The sequence below is a fragment of the Podarcis liolepis genome (assembly GCF_965112155.1).
Source record: "Podarcis liolepis genome assembly, chromosome: 4".
Taxonomy (NCBI): Eukaryota; Metazoa; Chordata; class Lepidosauria; order Squamata; family Lacertidae; genus Podarcis; species Podarcis liolepis.
This window is the reverse complement of record NC_139558.1, coordinates 46,692,803-46,712,343: the sequence shown is the minus strand read 5'-3', so window position 1 is coordinate 46,712,343 and position 19,541 is coordinate 46,692,803. Positions and strand designations below refer to the sequence as shown.

The window sequence follows — 19,541 nt, the reverse complement described above, 5'->3', positions numbered from 1 at the left end:
TAAAACATGTAACCAAAATGTTAATATTTTACTTTCTTTCATTTTTTTTTCAGAAGTTTGAAGAACATACATATTTTTAACATTTTTGGTTTGCATTAAAGTTCTTGTGAGTAGGACACTGCTCATGGAACGCTTTCATTGGAGAATAAGGGGGAGCATGATTTTTCACTGATTCCTCCTTCCATTGTAGCTATCTGTATCTCCCCAAACTGTTCTGGAGGTGTGGAGGAGCTGAGGTGGCATGTGGGTGGGAGCTGCAGAGAGAATGGAAGTCAGATATTGCCTCCTTCCTCCAGTGAGATCCTCCATTGGATCTCTGTCTCCCTTTTGCAAGTAGGAAACATTTTTCACGGAAGAGCAGCTCTGAATCTGATCCTTTGTATACATTTTAATAGTATTCTGCTTCTTAATAATGGCTCATATATAACATAACACAGAATGCTGTGGTAAGGATATTTTGTACAAACATTGTGTAGGAAAATTAAAAATATTGTGTCACATTATTGCTAGCAGTGCAATTTATACTCTAGGCCTCAAGCAGTTTGAAGCATTATACTTTGCAGCAATAGTTTTTGTTAAAAATACTGTATGCTCTTTTGAATTATTCTGTTGCAACATGATTCTTTTTTGCTGAATTTATCACTTTTTAAGATAATATTTCCTAGGCTGCATTGTCGGATACAGATGAAAGTGGCTTATATTTTGCAACACAAATACAATCTCATTTTCTTGATTAATTATTTTCTCTTTAAAAGGAGAAACCAATTGTGAAATTTATTAGATAATATCTTCTTTTCTATCCCTGCTCTATATTTTTTCCAGTAACATATGCAAACTACTAACCATGAAAAGCTTTTCAGCAATCATCCAGTACACTATAATAAAGCAAGTGGTGTTTGTTTTCATATAAATAATTTAGAAGAAAAACACCAGTGAATAACCTCAGTGAATGCTCTTTATTCAACTTCTTCTACCATAGTAGTACATCAGATAAACTTATTAAACTAGTAGCTGGGCATATATTATATTTTGTCATTGTGTTGGTTTTCAAATTCTGCAATATGTTGTTAAAATTGTGGGGAATAGATAATAAAATGTGTGTGTGTGTCCCATGCCTATGAAACATCAGGAAATTTGCACTGCCTTTGTTACTGCCATTACCACACATTAATATGAAGTCATATTAGGTGCTATGTAGGACACAGAAGTGACAAAGAGCCTGTTCTGAGAAGTTAGAATCTACAGGCCTATAAGTTCATTACATATGCAAAATCTGTTTACAGCAACCAAACACTTGGTTTTCTGAAAGAAATTCTTTAGCCCTTTACTGTGTTGGAGAGCCATAGCTCTTTTATTCAACTACAATTACAAAGGTTTCTCTGGGTAAAAAAAGCATATTTAAATTGGTTTTAATACAGTAGGTATGAGGGTAAAACCTCAGCGCCTAGGGCTTGCCGATCGCATGGTCGGCGGTTCGAATCTCTGCGGCGGGGTGAGCTCCTGTCTTCGGTCGCAGCTCCTGCCCACCTAGCAGTTCGAAAGCACCCCTAAAGTGCAAGTAGATAAATAGGCACCGCTTTCTAGCGGGAAGGTAAACGACGTTTCTGTGTGCTGTGCTGGTGCAGGCTCGCCAGAGCAGCTTCGTCACGCTGGCCACGTGACCCGGAAGTGTCTCCGGACAGCGCTGGCCCCCGGCCTCTTAAGTGAGATGGGCGCACAACCCTAGAGTCGGACACGACTGGCCCGTACGGGCAGGGGTACCTTTACCTTTACAGTAGGTATATTGGCTTATACAGTAGGTATGCAGTAAGATGTACAAGGCAAAAGTGAGGAAGAGGACAGGGTGAAATAAAGGACAGTAAAATGGGCTGACAGAGAAGTAATAGGTGGCATATGCTGCAGAAACGAGGAAGCTACAGTGGTTCAGAAAAGATTTTGGTGAAGAAGTTACTTGTGAATAGGAATCCGAAAGTTGAAAGAGGGAGACTTGAAGAAGATGGAAAAGCCTCTTCTGGGTAGTGAGGTGCGAATATCCTGTTATCTGTCCTGAATCTATTTAAGAGTTCCAATCAAATGTTCACAAAGGCTCAAGTGTTCACAAGGCACTTGCAGATTAGCCACTTCTCATGGCTGAATGCCTGGAGCAGAGGAAGGTGGCATAGGCAGGTACGGTAATTCCAGGCCTTGGTGGAATATATTTTCCCGGTGGGAACTGTGAAGACAAGTCCCAAGATCCCAGTGGCAGGATAGAGATGCTTCACACATAACTTCCGTTTTGAAGAATATAAATCTGATGTTTTCTTCTCAGCAAAAATGATGCACTGAGCATCAATTTATTACTAAATATTCTGGTGAGAAAAAGATGCTACACCAGGACCTGGATCTGGCTTTCCCTTGTCTTGTTCTGCCCCATGGTAAACATCTGGAGAATGAGGCATGCAGCAGCTGATTCCAAGTCAAGACCTTTTATTACAACTCCTCTGCTCACCTTAGTCTTACCCACAAGTGCTTGATGCTTATCTAAGGTATCAAAGCTTATGCAAGTGGCCTCACTCTCAGTCTCATGAAATTCCTATTTACAGGCATGCACTATCCTGCACCGATACATTATGTTGTCCTAGGTGAATGAAGCACATTAAACAGCATAGCAGTAACACATCAAGTGACCATTGTGACAGGTTTATGTTAAATGTTTGCCCCTTATTTATTTCTGGTCCTTTGCAACTGTGTCTGCCCCAGGCAGCCAGTGGAGATTCAAAGTCTCTGGACTGCATCCCCTAGAACAAGTGTGGGGAGCCTTTGGCCCTTCGGATATTGTACTCCCATCAGCCCCAGCAAGCATGGTCAATGGCCAGGGATGACAGATAGTTCAGCAGCGAAGGACCCAAATTCATTCACACCTGCAGCTGTTTTGTGGTTTTCTAAAAGTGCACACAAATATTTCTGTTTCTCTGTCCAACATATTTACATAACCTAGGCAGGCACCCCTGGAAAGCTGACAGACCCTGCATAAGCAGCTCACCACATGGGGTTGATCTGCGACACTATCTTCCCAGCAGAGGGGTTTTAGCCATTTGCCAAGAAGGACAACAGGCAAGGCAGCAGGGAGGTCAGTGTGGTGGTGTGGATGCACTTTCAGGAGCGCCAAATCGGCTCCTTTGCTACACTCGCACTGCGCCAATGTCCTTGTTGTCTTGTCCCTCTCCCTCCTGGTCAGCACTAGTGACACATCTCTGAAAAGCTAGTCTTGAGCCTTCACTCTACCCAGTGACTGCTTCTGAATCCAGGCAACTGCTCAATTTGCCTCTATGGCTGGCAAGCCCTGGGTATAGGAAATAGAATAGCAGAAGGGTCAGGACTGACTGAAAACTGCTTATAAGGATCCAGGATAATGAAAAATTGATCAGATTTCAGGTGTTAGTTGGGAATACTTCTAAGAGAATAGAGTCTTCTATAGCTGTGCCTCTCAAGGCTAAGCAGAGAAAAGGCAAGTCTTCTGACTTAACTTTGTGAAGCTGTTATATACAGTTAAAGATTGGCATTCCAGATCTGTAGTATGCTTTTACAGTTAATATTGTATGGCCAAATGTCAGAAAATGGATTATTTCCAACTTGTGTTCCTCAGTTTGAGTTCTCTCAACAGCTACAATTAGAACTACTGTTGAAAGCAGAAAGTGTCTGCTTCACTCTCATGCAAGCCACATCCTATTGAAATCAATGGCAACATTCCAGTTGGCTTGAATGGATCTTTATTTTATACCCTAGTGAGTTGCTGGTGCCTCCACAGATGTTAACCTATTTTAAGGCATCTGCAATGCCATTCTAATGGGGGCAGTTTAATAAAATGCTATGTTAATGTTCTAATCTAAACATTTAACAGATGTCCCAAAGATAAGATTGCTTTTATAGATACTCTGAATACAATAACATGAACCATAAAAAGGATATTGGCACTTTCAGTAATAGTTTTTAAAACAGACTCCAATTCTAAATAACATGAGATGTGAGAATATGAGAAATATTCTTGGGCCAGCCTGTTGATTCTAAAATTAAACTTTTTCATGTTATAATCTGAGGCAACATGCTGATTACATTATGCTGTTGGAAGCCCGGGGGGGGCACTGCACAGCCCCCAAACTGAGACAAACTTCTCCCGGTGTCTTCCTTGTGGTGTGCAGCCCAGGACGTTCATAACTCTTCAGTCCCACAGCAGCAATGTTGCAGCAGCGACACATATCCGAAAATATGTGCACACTCAAACAGCAGAGTAAAGCTGGAAGCTGAGGTGATGAGGTGTGACATCTAAATTATGGTATATTTATTAGGCAATATATACAGGACAAAGCAATCATGGCGTCCTCTCACATCTTCTCCAAGACAGAGAAAAAGTACAAAAGTACAAAACAATGGAAGAGATAGGACTGGTTTCTGTTCTCACACTTTCTAAGCATGGAATGTAAATACAGACATGTGATTGGGAGCAATGGGAGAGAATGAAAATGCTGACTTCTACCTATTTCTTTACTGCATGTATGATGTGCTCATTCTTAAACATGTTTTGAATCTCCACCATAATAATCATAAGCTATTCTGGGTAATTTTCACAAATGGTTTTCTCATATAAGGCAAAAAGCTCAAGTTTGCAAATCCTGAAAATGACCTTTTATTCTAGTGATTATTTTATGGTGTGGCAGAAGAGTACGGGCCAAAATGTTCATGGTACATCAAGCACAAATTTGAGATTGATTCGAAAGGAAAACTGTGTCAGATGTAGGTTGTCCTATCATAGTAACCCAAGAACCCAGCCCTGGCCCTTCTTCAATTTTGGGTGACTTTTTAAAAGAAAAGATCCTCTCAAGAACTTTATTTGAAAACCCCAAAGTAGTCAATGAGGAAAGTAATCAAAAGGCACTGGGAAGCAATCTACTATTTATTTTTTCATTTGCTTCAATTTAATAGATTTTTACCCTGCTTTATTTTCCAAAAGAATAGTAGCTAATAACACAATAACGAACTATGTTGAAATCCTAAAATGTGCAATAAATGGCATACCAGCTGATCATAAAACAATTCAAACAGAATACCAAAACCTTAATAGAATAAAACAGCAGGAAAAAGAAAATGTTGATTACCTGCAGCAAGAGACCATAAACTAATGAGGTACCCAGCTAACTTGTTCCATTTGCACAAGGATTTCTGCTTGTGCCATGGAACTCCACCCCTTCCTTGTGCACCCTAAATCTGTTCTGGGTTTTCCTGCAACCCTCCAGAGCAGATTTGCAGCAGGTGCAAGTGGGTGCGTGAGGAGAGGGGAAGGAAGGGAATCTTCCATTGTGCAAGTGGAAATCCTTGCACTGATGAAACAAGTTGGTTGGATACCACCCCAATATTCAGCCAACTCCAAAACAAGATGTTAACCACCCAGTGCTCAGGCCAGATGGGCACCCTGGTAATTGCATTCCTAAATGTGTTAGCCACAAATCAAAAAACCCTGCTGCTCATAGCTATATGTTGCACTTCAGCTGGCAGTAGGATGGAGAACAGAGCAAGAATCATTGAGTGAAACACTTCAGGGGAGAGAACATATGAAAGAAAGTGGTACTTAAAGTGGACAGACAAAACACTTTCTAGTACTGCAAAGTAAGAACTAAGGGTGTACATTTCCCCCAAGATGCACTTTGAATCTGCATTTGTGCATTTTTTTAAAAAAATCCAAACTGTTTCTGAGATGCTCCATGCTCTCTTCACTTAGAACTACAATTCAGGATCCAAGCTGTTCTGTATAAAACAAAGCTCCATGTTTTCCCATTTGCTATAAATGGCAATATAAAAATGGCTATAAGTTTTTCCCTTGGGGCCAAAGTGGATAAAACTTATAGGCACAGGAGCCCCTCTGGAGTGAATTAAGCCTGTCAATGTGCAGACAAATAGGTCCAGGTGCTTTTTGTGAGGAAGTAAAAGAAATCCATTTTAATTCACAATCCCTTATTGGGAGGGGGGAGGTAGCAGGGTTTTGTCTCTTGCTCTTTCTTATCTTAAAATAGTTAAGAAGTGAATGAGTGCTTGTATACTTTGTAGTTTACACTGACATTTTCTTTCTGGTGCTTGTTTGTTTCCTCCAACAGGCCTTACAATGTAAGTTTGTATTGAAAACTTCATGTGGAGTTTAGAGGAGATCTGATTTGTTGTTGTTAAAGCAGAACAATTTAGGGGTTTTTTATTTTTAAAAAACCTTCTACGGCTGTACTTCAGCAACAACAAACAAGAACAGCAACAACAATCCAGAGCTCTTCGGTGCTCTGCAGGGAGAATCATTTCTTTAAAAGCTCCTGGACTTAAAGAAACAGAGAGATGTAGGAAAAAGTAGAAAATCACAAAAACAGCAGAGTATCAGAGCAATGCAAGGCATTGTGGCTGCCCTGATCTGATTTGGCAGGGATTAGGTCATTGACCACACAATTTGACTCAGAAGGTAAAGAAAGACCCTTGAATCACTCCAATTTTGCCTTGTTTTTAGCATTCCCCCCCCCATCAGCTGATGCATACTCCATTAAGAACCAGCATCCTCAGTTGAGCCCAGACATACAGTGCAGAACACTGGGAGCTGGAAGGTGCAGTATTTGACCAGATTTTGGCCTAGGCCACTCTGAGAACCACTATAGCTACCCATCTTTTAGATTTAGGGGAGCTAGTCTCAAACGTTTGTTGGGGGAGACCTAGGTTTTTTTTGTGGGGAAGTTATTTGTCCTGTCTTCAAGCTTTTTATGATGGAGGACCTCTGTAGCCACCCCCAACGACACGATCTCAAGATGGAAGGGGAGGGAACAGCTGCAGTCGCCTGCGATTCCTGCGCAATGTTTGCCATCTTGCCAAAGGTTGCAGGCAGCTTTACCTGCTGCAATTGCATGTTGATTGCCCTTTTAAAAGACAAAGTCCAACAACTGGAGGAACGTGTAGCTACGCTCCAAAGAATTAGAGAGCTGGAGCTCTTCTTGGAAGCAACAGAGCACACCGTCCCCACCAAGGAGGAGACAGGGGACTCCCCTGAGAAGGAGGCTAGTTCACCAACACAGGAGCCAGATATATGGAGAAACGTGACTCAAAGAAGTAGGAGGCCCAGGGTTCACTCTGATTGTTTAGAAATACACAATCGCTTTGAGGTCCTCTCCCCTAGCATGGAAGACGGAGAGCAGACTCCATTTGAGGATCTCTCCCTCATTACAGTCGATCAGGTATATGAAGACGAGCAGCAAAGTCAGTCCTCAGGGAATGTGCAGGCGACCTTGGAACGGACAGCTCACGGAAGAACCCCGACCAAACCCAAGAGGAGGCGTGTAGTGGTGATAGGGGATTCCCTACTGAGGGGAACAGAAGCAGTGATCTGTGGGCCTGACAAGATGTCTCGGGAAGTGTGCTGTCTCCCTGGGGCTAAGATCCAAGATGTAACTGAACGACTGCAAGGAATCATAAAACCCACTGACAATTACCCCTTCCTCTTGGTTCATGTGGGAACCAATGACACTGCAAGCAATAGCCTCCAGAAGATCAAAAGAGACTACGAGGCTCTTGGCAGGAAATTGAAGCAACTAAATGCACAAATTGTCATCTCGTCTGTCCTCCCAGTTGAACGACGTGGCCCAGGGAGAGAGGGGGAAATAGTGGAAGTGAACAGCTGGCTTCGCAAATGGTGTAAACAGGAACGGTTTGGATTCTTAGATCACGGACTGCAGTTTCTTGAAGATGGACTTCTGGCAAGTGATGGGCTGCACCTCACAACGGTTGGGAGAAATGTTTTTGCCAAAAATCTCAGAAACCTCATCAGGAGGGCTTTAAACTGACTAATGTGGGGGAGGGAGACAGTGCTCCTGAAGGTAAGAGTCTATCAATTAATGAAGATGATCATCCAGATGTCATAGACCAAATGGAGCAAACAGCATGCGGACCTAGTGGTGGGAGGAAAAAATCCTTAAATAAGAGACACGGGGGAATGATTAATGGACTTCAATGTCTGTACACTAATGCGCAAAGCATGGGAAATAAACAAGATGAGCTTGAGCTCTTGGTACAGCAAACTAAATATGACATAATAGGCATCACTGAAACCTGGTGGGATAAGTCCCACGATTGGAATGTAATAATGGGGGGATACAATCTATTTCAGAGAAACAGACCAGACAAGAAAGGAGGAGGAGTGGCGTTATATGTCAGGGATGTGTATACCTGTGAAGAGATCCAAGATTTAGAACCTCAAAGCCAAAGTGAGAGCATTTGGGTCAAAATTAAGGGAGAGAAGAATAACAGAGACCTCATTGTGGGAGTTTACTATAGATCCCCAAGCCAAACGGAGGACATAGATGATGCCTTCCTGGAACAGATGGCCAAGCATGCAAAAGGAAGGGAGATAGTAGTAATGGGGGACTTCAATTACCCGGATATTTGTTGGACGTCAAACTCAGCCAAGAGCATAAGGTCAAACAGATTCCTCACTGGCCTTGCAGACAACTTCATTGTCCAGAAAGTGGGAGAAGCAACAAGAGGAACAGCCATTTTAGATCTGGTCCTAACCAATGTCGATGACCTGGTTAGTGGGGTAGATGTGGAAGGATCATTAGGCGCGAGTGATCATGCTCTTCTGAAGTTTACTATACAGCGGAAAGGAGCAGCCAAGCATACTAGGACTCAATTTCTTGACTTTAAGAAAGCCGACTTCATAAAACTGAGGGAAGTGCTGGGTGAGATCCCATGGACAGCAATACTAAAAGGAAAGGGAGTTCATGATGGCTGGGAGTTTGTTAAGAGGGAGATAGTAAAAGCACAACGTCAGGCAATACCAATGAGACGGAAACATGGAAGGTGCCTAAAGAAGCCAGGGTGGCTATCTAAAGAACTTTTAACTGAATTAAGATTAAAAAAGGATGTGTACAAAAAATGGAAAAGGGGGGAAACCACCAAAGAGGAATTCAAACAAATAGCCAGCACGTGTAGACACAAAGTCAGAAAAGCTAAAGCACAGAATGAACTCAGGCTTGCTAGAGAGGTTAAAAGCAACAAAAAAGGCTTTTATGGGTATGTTCGTAGCAAAAGGAAGAACAAAGAAACAGTGGGGTCACTCAGAGGAGAAGATGGTGAAATGCAAACAGGGGACACAGAAAGGGCTGAACTCCTCAATGCCTTCTTTGCCTCAGTCTTCTCCGATAAAGAAAACAATGCCCGACCTGAAGAATTTGGAGCAAATGATTCAGCAAAGGAAACACAGCCCAGAATAACTAAGGAGATAGTACAAGAATATTTGGCTAGTTTAGATGTATTCAAGTCTCCAGGGCCAGATGAACTGCATCCAAGAGTATTAAAAGAACTGGCAGATGTGATCTCAGAACCACTGGCAGTCATCTTTGAGAATTCCTGGAGAACAGGCGAAGTCCCGGCAGACTGGAGGAGGGCAAATGTTGTCCCTATTTTCAAAAAGGGGAAAAGAGAGGACCCAAATAATTACCGCCCAGTCAGTCTGACATCAATACCAGGGAAGATTCTGGAGCAGATCATTAAGCAAACAGTCTGTGAGCACCTAGAAAGGAATGCTGTGATCACCAATAGTCAGCATGGATTTCTGAAAAATAAGTCATGTCAGACTAACCTGATCTCGTTTTTTGACAGAATTACAAGCCTGGTAGATGAAGGGAACGCAGTGGATGTAGCCTACCTTGATTTCAGCAAGGCATTTGACAAGGTGCCCCATGATATTCTTGTAAAGAAGCTGGTAAAATGTGGTCTTGACTATGCTACCACTCAGTGGATTTGTAACTGGCTGACTGACCGAACCCAAAGGGTGCTCATCAATGGTTCCTCTTCATCCTGGAGAAGAGTGACTAGTGGGGTGCCACAGGGTTCTGTCTTGGGCCCGGTCTTATTCAACATCTTTATCAACGACTTGGATGATGGACTCAAGGGCATCCTGATCAAATTTGCAGATGACACCAAACTGGGAGGGGTGGCTAACACCCCAGAGGACAGGATCACACTTCAAAACGACCTTGACAGATTAGAGAACTGGGCAAAAACAAACAAGATGAATTTTAACAGGGAGAAATGTAAAGTATTGCACTTGGGCAAAAAAAATGAGAGGCACAAATACAAGATGGGTGACACCTGGCTTGAGAGCAGTACATGTGAAAAGGATCTAGGAGTCTTGGTTGACCACAAACTTGACATGAGCCAACAGTGTGACGCGGCAGCTAAAAAAGCCAATGCAATTCTGGGCTGCATCAATAGGAGTATAGCATCTAGATCAAGGGAAGTAATAGTGCCACTGTATTCTGCTCTGGTCAGACCACACCTGGAGTACTGTGTCCAGTTCTGGGCACCACAATTCAAGAAGGACACTGACAAACTGGAACGTGTCCAGAGGAGGGCAACCAAAATGGTCAAAGGCCTGGAAACGATGCCTTATGAGGAACGGCTAAGGGAGCTGGACATGTTTAGCCTGGAGAAGAGGAGGTTAAGGGGTGATATGATAGCCATGTTCAAATATATAAAAGGATGTCACATAGAGGAGGGAGAAAGGTTGTTTTCTGCTGCTCCAGAGAAGCGGACACGGAGCAATGGATCCAAACTACAAGAAAGAAGATTCCACCTAAACATTAGGAAGAACTTCCTGACAGTAAGAGCTGTTCGGCAGTGGAATTTGCTGCCAAGGAGTGTGGTGGAGTCTCCTACTTTGGAGGTCTTTAAGCAGAGGCTTGACAACCATATGTCAGGAATGCTCTGATGGTGTTTCCTGCTTGGCAGGGGGTTGGACTCGATGGCCCTTGTGGTCTCTTCCAACTCTATGATTCTATGATTCTATGATTCTATAGCTGAGGGAGATTGGCAAGATGAGGGTGAATCCTGGCAGAGCCTTTCTTTGCTTCTTTTTTGGGAGGGCTACAGTTGCAACTTGTCTGCTTTTGTTGTGTTGTGCATATCTGAAAAGAGGTGTGTTGATTTGTTTTTGTTGTGTAATGGTTACAGTTGCACAAAATTGAATTACATGCAATAAAGCAATGTCCATTTCTCCCCTTCCAATGCAGCTTTCGATAGTTTGCCACCAATGCAGTATAAGGAAACTATGAACACTATTCTCTTGTGGATTCATCAGTCTGAAGCCAAACTCTCCATACCTCAGGTTACAGTCACTGAATTAGAAATCATGGAACAAAGGCTTAGGGAGCTAAAGGTAAGCACAGAGAACATGGTGAGTTTGTTTTAATTGACAAACACTTGGTGTTTATATATTTAAAAATAACTATAAGCATACTGACAGATTTCATAATGTTAGACATTATGGTTTATTCTTAGACGGAATTTAATATAAGCCAATGCACTATTATTATGTTTATTAAAGGCTTTGCAAAGTTCCCTGCAAGAGCAACAGAATGGACTCAACTATTTAAGCACAACTGTAGAAGAAATGTCTAAAAAAGCTCCTGCAGAGGTCAGTCAGAAATATCAATCAGAAATTGAAGGGATCCATGGCCGCTGGAAGAAGCTATCAACTCAGTTGACAGAGAACTGCCAAAAACTTGAGGAGCTGATCACTAAGCTGCAACAGTTCCAGGTTAGCTGGAATTTTCTTTACTTCCTTCATTGATTATTCATATGATGTCAGCTATGTGACATTTCACCTAGTGTCATATATGGAGTAAAATCCATCTTCCCCTATAGGGACCTAATCCAAGAAATGGGACTTGGAAGATAGGCAGGGTTGTATTGAATATTAGTGATACTCAGAGGAGACCCATTAACATAAAAAGTATGGCATTCAGTTGTTCTGAAATTACACATAAAGTGTGTATGGTGGTGGTGGAAGAAAAACACTTTTTAAAAAGCAATGCAAAATCAGAAGAACAAAATCAGAAGAACAGGAAAGATATTTTGATGGGATGAAAGAACGTCTCTCCCCCCCCCCCCCATGCCTGCCTCTGATCTAACACATACAGACTATAAAGAATCTATGCATATCTGCACAAATACTAGTGATGGCTACTCTCAATATATACAATTATTTTGCTATATATTTTAAATGATTTAGAAAACAAAATCTGGAAGAACTGCTATTTCCTGGTATGGTGATCAATAAGGGTAGTAAATAGACCAAATAGGAAAAACAAATGAAATATTTGTTTACATTTTTAAAGAGATTCAGATACATTAACAATCTCAAAGATACTCTTGATGTTTAGTCATGAAGACATGTCCAGTTGTATTTTATCACTAACGAATGCTTCATATAATACAATGCATTGTTTGTTCAAAAACAGAATGACTCTAAAACCCTGAAGAAATGGATGGCTGAAGTGGATGTTTTTCTAAAAGAAGAGTGGCCTGCACTTGGTGATTCAGAAGCACTTGAGAAACAGCTAGAACAGTGTACAGTAAGTCATGACTTTGTGTACATTTGATGTACGAAGTAGATCATAGCAAATGCAAAGTATCATCTGTATGTATAGCCTTCCTACAAATGCAATTACCGTCATTCTGCTTTAGGAGACAGTTTGTGTGGGTGTCAGAACATACTCCTAAACGCCTGCAGCATCGTGTTCTCACAATGGCCAACCAGCTGCCTATGGAGATCCCATAGGCAAGACATAGGTACAACAGAACTCCCTCCTCTTGTGTTTTCCAAAAATTGATGTCCAGAGACATGATACTTTTGATACTGAAGGTAGTGCACAGCCATTGTAGATAGTGATATCCTTATCCTCCTTGAATTTGTCTAAAGCATGGGTAGGCAACCTAAGGCCCAATCGCCTTCTAAATCCGGCCCACAGACAGTCCAGGAATCAGCGTGTTTTTACATGAGTAGAATGTGTCCTTTTATTTAAAATGCATCTCTGGGTTATTTATGGGGCATAGGAATTCATTCATTTCCTCCAAAAAATTATAGTCCGGCCCACTACATGCTCTGAGGGATGGTGGACTGGCCCACGGCTGGAAAAGGTTGCTGACCCCTGGTCTAAAGCCTTTTAAAGCCATCTAAATTGCTGGCCATCACTACACCTTGTACCGTATAACCTAGTTTAACTGTGTGCTGTGTGAAGAACTATTTCCTTTTGTCTGTACTGAATCTTCCAACATTCAGCTTCATTGTTTCATCCCAAACGCTAGCATTGTGAGAGAGAAGGAAATAAAAAAATCACTCTCTGCTTTTTTCATGCCTTACCATGTTCCATTTTTTCCTAAACTAAAAAGTATCAATATTTGGCACAGTGTTGCATCTGCACCTGATCCATGCTTTATCTCACGTCAAACAAACCACAAGCTGTAGCCAAGACTCTTGGCTTAATGCTTGTGACTTGCTTGGGTGATGCTTTAGCTGAGATTCCTGCATTGCAGGGGGTTGGACTAGATGACCCTTGGGTCCCTTCCAAGTCTATGATTCTATGAAACCACAAGCCTCAGTTTGCACATAACACTTAAGGCAAACCATTGCGTAGCATAGGAGCGTCAAGAGGGGAAATTTTCTCTCTGTGAACCAACATACTTGTTCACAGTAAGCCATAATTTGATTTAGCATTGTATGAGATCAAGGTCTGCTTCCTTTTTTAAATTAGATGAGCTATTTCCCAAATATTTATTCTAACTGTCCTTCTGTTGCATTATGTTGTTTTATATAATGACTCTAGTTCAGGCAGGATTAAAGTTAAGTGACATCTATAAAACAATTGAAAGTTAAAGTGTTTTTTTAATCGACTGGCTTCCTGGGCTGCTGTGATTTTCATTAAAACAACAAAGCATGAAAATACCAGAAATATACCCTCATAAAACATTTGTTTTACTATTATGATGACCTCTAGCATGTGGATTTTTCTTTGGAGCTGTTTTCAATTTGTACATAATATTGATAATGGAATAACTATCTAATGAGAAATAGCAAAATGTGTATACCAACTGTTAAATTTTCTAGCTATCCTTTTGCTAAGGGGAAATAGTATGAAACATTTAGTAATTCTGTCATTATTCTCCTTCAAATGTTAAAAGTGCCAATAACTTTGTAAGAAGAACAAGTAAAAAATTTATGTAGGTGTTATTTGTCTCGTGAAACTTCATGTTAGCATACAGAGCAGAATATTTTATGACAAATGTCAATCAAAAGACATGTAAAGGAACCCAGTGTAACTGACAATCTCACAAGAATGGTGAAGTTGTTGTAATTATCCAATTGCTGTCTTTGCTTGCATGTTGGTACATTTAACAAAGATTGCTTTGAATTCCTGTGGTGGATGGCTCCACACAGCAAGCTGTTCATATGTACAAGAGTCCATTACAATAACCTGTTGTTTCTTAAATGTAAGAATAATGTAGAGTTAATAGAGATTTTAAATTCCATGTTTAGTCTGTGGACAGAGGGCCTAAAAATTGGATAGTCATTACTAGCTGCAGTGATGAAATGAGGTAGCCTTTTTTTAGAATGGTTTATCACCCCACTAAAATTATTAGCTGCCCTTGCCATCAGTAATGAAATAAAAACTTTTTTAAAAAGAGAGAGTTATAATAGTATTTACCAAAATAAATCCCCAAACCTAATTATGTTAAAAAAACCAAAAACATCAAAACAGTTGTTTCACAACTTTTCTCCAGTTTGGCTGGGCTCAAGAGGTATCACATTAATTAGAAACTATAAACAATGTACTGTAATAACTTCTGGGTACTTCACTGAAAAGATACAGAACAGGGAGTACAAAACCTGTAAGGGTTTTTATTTTTTTAGATTTCGCTTATGGATAAAACTGTTCATAGAGGCTGAGGAGATGTCTTTCTATTACACCTCCCCCCCCTCAAAAAAAAATCCTCATTCAGCCTGCTATCTGATATGGTCAGTAATTGATCATAATGTATTTACTGAGGTAACATACCTGGTATGAAACAGTACTCCCCATTCATCTGTCAGCACAGTTTCTTCTAATTATACAGACTTTAAAATTGAGATATCATTGGTACCATATTAAGGGGATTGAAATAATACTGTTTGTTCTATTTATACTGTTGGTTTGACAGCCTGCGCAGTACAATTGTTGGCCATGTTGATGGTTGATAATGAGTAGCCTTCACTGAAAAAGTGCCTTAGTTGTGTAAAAACAAAGAAAATGAGCCAAAAATACATAATACTCAAATATGAGCAACAAATGGAAAAACAGCTTGACAAATGAAACATATCTACATGAAATAAGTCAGAGAGATGAAAATCAAATAAATTTGATTCCTTGGCAATCCTTGTTATTATGCCAGTATGTTGCTACCATACCTTCATTCACATGATAAAAGGTTGTAGAAGACATGTTGCCATGGACACCAAATCATTTTTCCTATAGAAAAAAGACTGTTTATACAGACAAGACAACTGTTGCAGAACTGGTGCTGGTTTTCACGTCACCTGCTTATAATCCTGGTCCTGTAATAGGCTTCTGTAAGAAAGACATTACTAATGGCCATTTCCACTTGAATGATGTAGAAAATGTAGTTTGCAATAAAACAAAAAAGGGTAGATGACATGTATGGGTTATTAAGTCTGTATAAGCCATTTTCCTCAGTGACCACTGGCCATAATAATGCAGCACCTATCTCAGGCGTCCTCAACCTCGGCCATCCAGATGTTTTTGGCCTACAACTCCCATGATTTCTAGCTAGCAGGACCAGTGGTCAGGGATGATGGGAATTGTTGTCTCAAAACATCTGGAGGGCCAAGGTTGAGGAAGCCTGACCTATCTCATGAACCATGACATCTACATCCATAACATGCATGTCAGGCTATATGTTTTTGGGTGTTATCCATATGTGAAATCTAAGAAATAAGATTTCCCCCTTATATTATTTGCAAACTCCACATTTTCAGCACTGTTCCCCACTGATGACAATCTCCTATATAGTGTCCTTGCCTCATTTTCAGCTTAATAATTTACAACACTAAAGAGACTTCATCATTGTGTATTGAAGATAAAATTTAAAAGGTTTTCTCATCTCCTCAGCTCCCTTGCCCTCACCCCACTTGTTGTTGTCGTTTAGTCATGTCCAACTCTTTGTGGCCCCATGGACCAGAGCACGCCAGGCACTTCTGTCTTCCACTGCCTCCCGCAGTTTGGTCAAACTCATGCTGGTAGCTTCAAGAACACCATCCAACCATCTCATCCTTTGTTGTCCCCTTCTCCTTGTGCCCTCCATCTTTCCCAACATCAGGGTCTTTTCCAGGGAGTCTTCTCTTCTCATGAGGTGGCCAAAGTATTGGAGCCTCAGCTTCACGATCTGTCCTTCCAGTAAGCACTCAGGGCTTATTTCCTTCAGAATTGTTAGGTTTGATCTTCTTGCAGTCCATGGGACTCTCAAGAGTCTCCTCCAGCACCATAATTCAAAAGCATCAATTCTTTGGCGATCAGCCTTCTTTATGGTCCAGCTCTCACTTCCATACATCACTACCTCCCCCCACTATCACTGCCCAAACAAGTGTGCAGGATGCTTCTACTGAGGATTGATAGGCTCAGGAAATGTGAGAATGTCATTAGCATACCACAGATTTTCTTTGGAATTCACTTGTGAGCTGAATTCTGGAGAGGGAAAAGAGTGGGTGTGCATCCATTGAGAATCCAAGTGAAAGGATTAAATCTAAAAGAAGTTACCCTTGCCATTGTAGAAGTAAACAATCCCAGCAAATGACATTCCTACTGAGAAATAAACCCTATTGATTTCAATGGGTCTTACTTGCAGGTAAGTGACTATAGGATTGCAGATTAACATATACCTATAAGTTATGTTAGATTGTTCACAAAAATGTTAAAAAGGCAACCAATGAAATTCAAAAGTGTGTATTGTTTTTCTTTGACAATTGTGAGTTGTTATATTGGTAAATATTTGTTTTATTTTAAAATGACTATGGACAAGAGTGTGAGGAAAGGGAGAGGACAAGAGCCGCCAGGAACCTTAAGCCTCCCCTGTTTGTGCTTATTTCTTCTCTATTTTTTTTTTAAATATTATTTTTTTCTTTTTCATTCATTACATACATCTCAATTTCTTAACATTTACTATATATTCCTCCCTCCCTCCCCTCCAGGGCTTCCCCCAACTTCTGCTTCTGGTTTGTTTCTCTTTTCACCCACTTTGCTATCTCCTAACAGAAAAAGTTATTAATAATATAACATCAAGTCTAAAAACCTAAAAATAAAAGTAAATACACTATAATATTTCACTATTTTCTAAACATTTTCTAATACTAATAATGTGAGTGTTTATTTAAATCCTGCCATTTATTTTATTTATTTTAATAGGGTGTATATACCAGAATGGTTGATATTCATAAGAAGCTTACATAGAATACAACTAATATAGCATCTCCCTTCTGAGATAGAAGGATGGTCAATGTACAGATTAAAAAGGAAAATATTTTATCCATTTAAACAGCCTGGAGTTTTTATAACAGTGAACCAGTATATCAGTTTTGTTAATTAAATAAAAAATTAAACAGCCAGCCTTTTTAATAATGAGTATTGTGGTCAGAGTAGAGTAGCAAAGTCTTCAGAGTCATGTCAGTTATGATTCTTCTCTGTTGACATTTAATTAATTAACCCCCCAGATGTGCTATTGCTATATGATCTCTCAAAATCCTGGGGTAAGAATACTTGAGAAATTAGATGGTTGTGAATTCCAATATTAATTGGCCTGATTTGCATCTTCTGGAATAATGTGTGAGCCAGAACTTAGTTTTTGCTGGCTTTCACACTTCTTGATTGTACCAACACAGTTCTCAGCTAAAAAATACATTTAAAAATACGCTTAAGATGCATTTTTAGTTTTGGGATGAAAGTGATTTAAAAATATTATTTAAATACATATTCAAATTTTCATATGAATTATTAATTCAGAAACTGGATGGAACAGAGTGAAGGTTGAGCACGTGCAGAAGTGACACAGACAAAAAATAGACTGATTCACCAGTCTTTACCTGGAACGTTTTTTCTAACTGAGCATGTGAACTGCCCTCAGACCCCCGGGTATAGGCCGGTATATAAATTCAATAAATAATAATAATGTCCTCACTATGAATAGAATTCTCTGAAAATCTCAATGTGGAGCTTGTCCGCATGGTTTTTTCCCCTTCCTAATTCCCATATTGCTCCTTGGTGAGAAGCAAGTTCTTATCTTACCATTTCTGCTAAAAATACAAATTATCACATATTATATGGATTATTATACACACATATACACTTCCAAGTTTCTTAAACCAACACATAAGCAGATGCATACAGCAATGTATATAGCTGTATAAAAGTACCTATCAAACTATGCTGTAGACATATAGTACCTCATGGGACTTGCGTCTTTCCCACATATGCATATAATGTACATATATTTGCATCTAATTCTGCATCTAGTTTGGCTTTCTTTCTTTCTTTTTTACAAAGAAAGCCTGGCAATGTGTGAGTGGCTTGAACATAAATGGGCACTCATTGCAAGAGACATCACAATGTGTTGAAAGCTTGATTGCATCAAAACTTCCATAATAGTTAGTGAAGAATTCATGCCTTTCTGAGATGTGCCTGGATGTGGTAGAATTCCTGCTGGTACCGAAGCCCAGCAGGATCATCGGACTGCTTGCATCGTTTTTATTGAACTAGGGTCCCCTGATTTTAGTGAGATGCTGCTTTGTCAAGTATTTCCTTCTGCCAAGCCTTAGGCTGATCACACTGGTCCTGTGGAAGTAAAGTAACATGGGTTTAACTGGGAATCACGAATTAGGAAAACATCTCTCACAGCAGTCGATCAGCAACAATAGAGAGAAATGGCAGGCAGAAAATAAAAGACAGGCAGCCAAAATTCAAAACTTTTTTGAAAAGGTTGTAGATTCAAAATGGGTAGACTAGGAAAGACAGCATGTCAGTAATCAGTTCTAGAAAGAATATGTCAGTTAACTAATATTTTAGTTACAATTATGGAAGTTTCATATTGAGTCTAACTTGGATCTTATTGAGTCTAACTTGGATCTTATGGTTGTATTCAACTAACTTTTACCCAGAGTAGACCCATTGAAAGTAAGGGAATTAAGTTAGCCAAGGCCATTAATTTTGTTGGGTAAGAGTTGGTGTATGGACTTGTGAGCCAGTGGGAAAGAGACTGAAGTGGGGTGTGTGTGTGTGTGTGTGTGTGTGTGTGTGTGTGTGTGTGTAAATAAAACAGCTCAGATACTGGGCAGTTTTTGATTGGGATTAAAGTTGGTGCTGTTTTCTATTTGGTCACTAGGTGGTGGCAGGAGGTAAATATATAATGTACTGCCATGTGATTTCTGTTGTGCAGCCCTTATGAGTTTCATAAATTCTGTGTGATGAGCATTGTATCCTTTCCCCTGGGGCACTCTATGCTTCTATTGAAATGAATTATATATACAGACATTTAGATTTTATTTTCCTCTGACTCTGTCTGGCTTGTTTAATTAAGCTGCCTGATTCAAATTTATTCTAACTTAAGACCAATAAGAAACAAATTGTGTAATCAGCAAGAAAATGTAATGACACACAACAGAA

At 40.2% G+C, this 19,541-nt stretch overlaps 1 protein-coding gene across 21 annotated transcripts in view; it reads left to right on the top strand.

Moving 5' to 3' along the window:
• Positions 1 to 19,541, top strand: part of DMD (dystrophin) — a 1,010,042-nt gene that overhangs the window by 430,804 nt on the left and 559,697 nt on the right. For all 21 annotated transcript variants that reach the window (XM_083498284.1, XM_083498278.1, XM_083498289.1 and 18 more), the window contains 3 exons: positions 11,067 to 11,212; positions 11,381 to 11,593; positions 12,297 to 12,410. In XM_083498284.1, the coding sequence (XP_083354410.1) occupies positions 11,067 to 11,212; positions 11,381 to 11,593; positions 12,297 to 12,410 (473 nt within the window). The remainder of the gene's footprint in view (positions 1 to 11,066; positions 11,213 to 11,380; positions 11,594 to 12,296; positions 12,411 to 19,541) is intronic.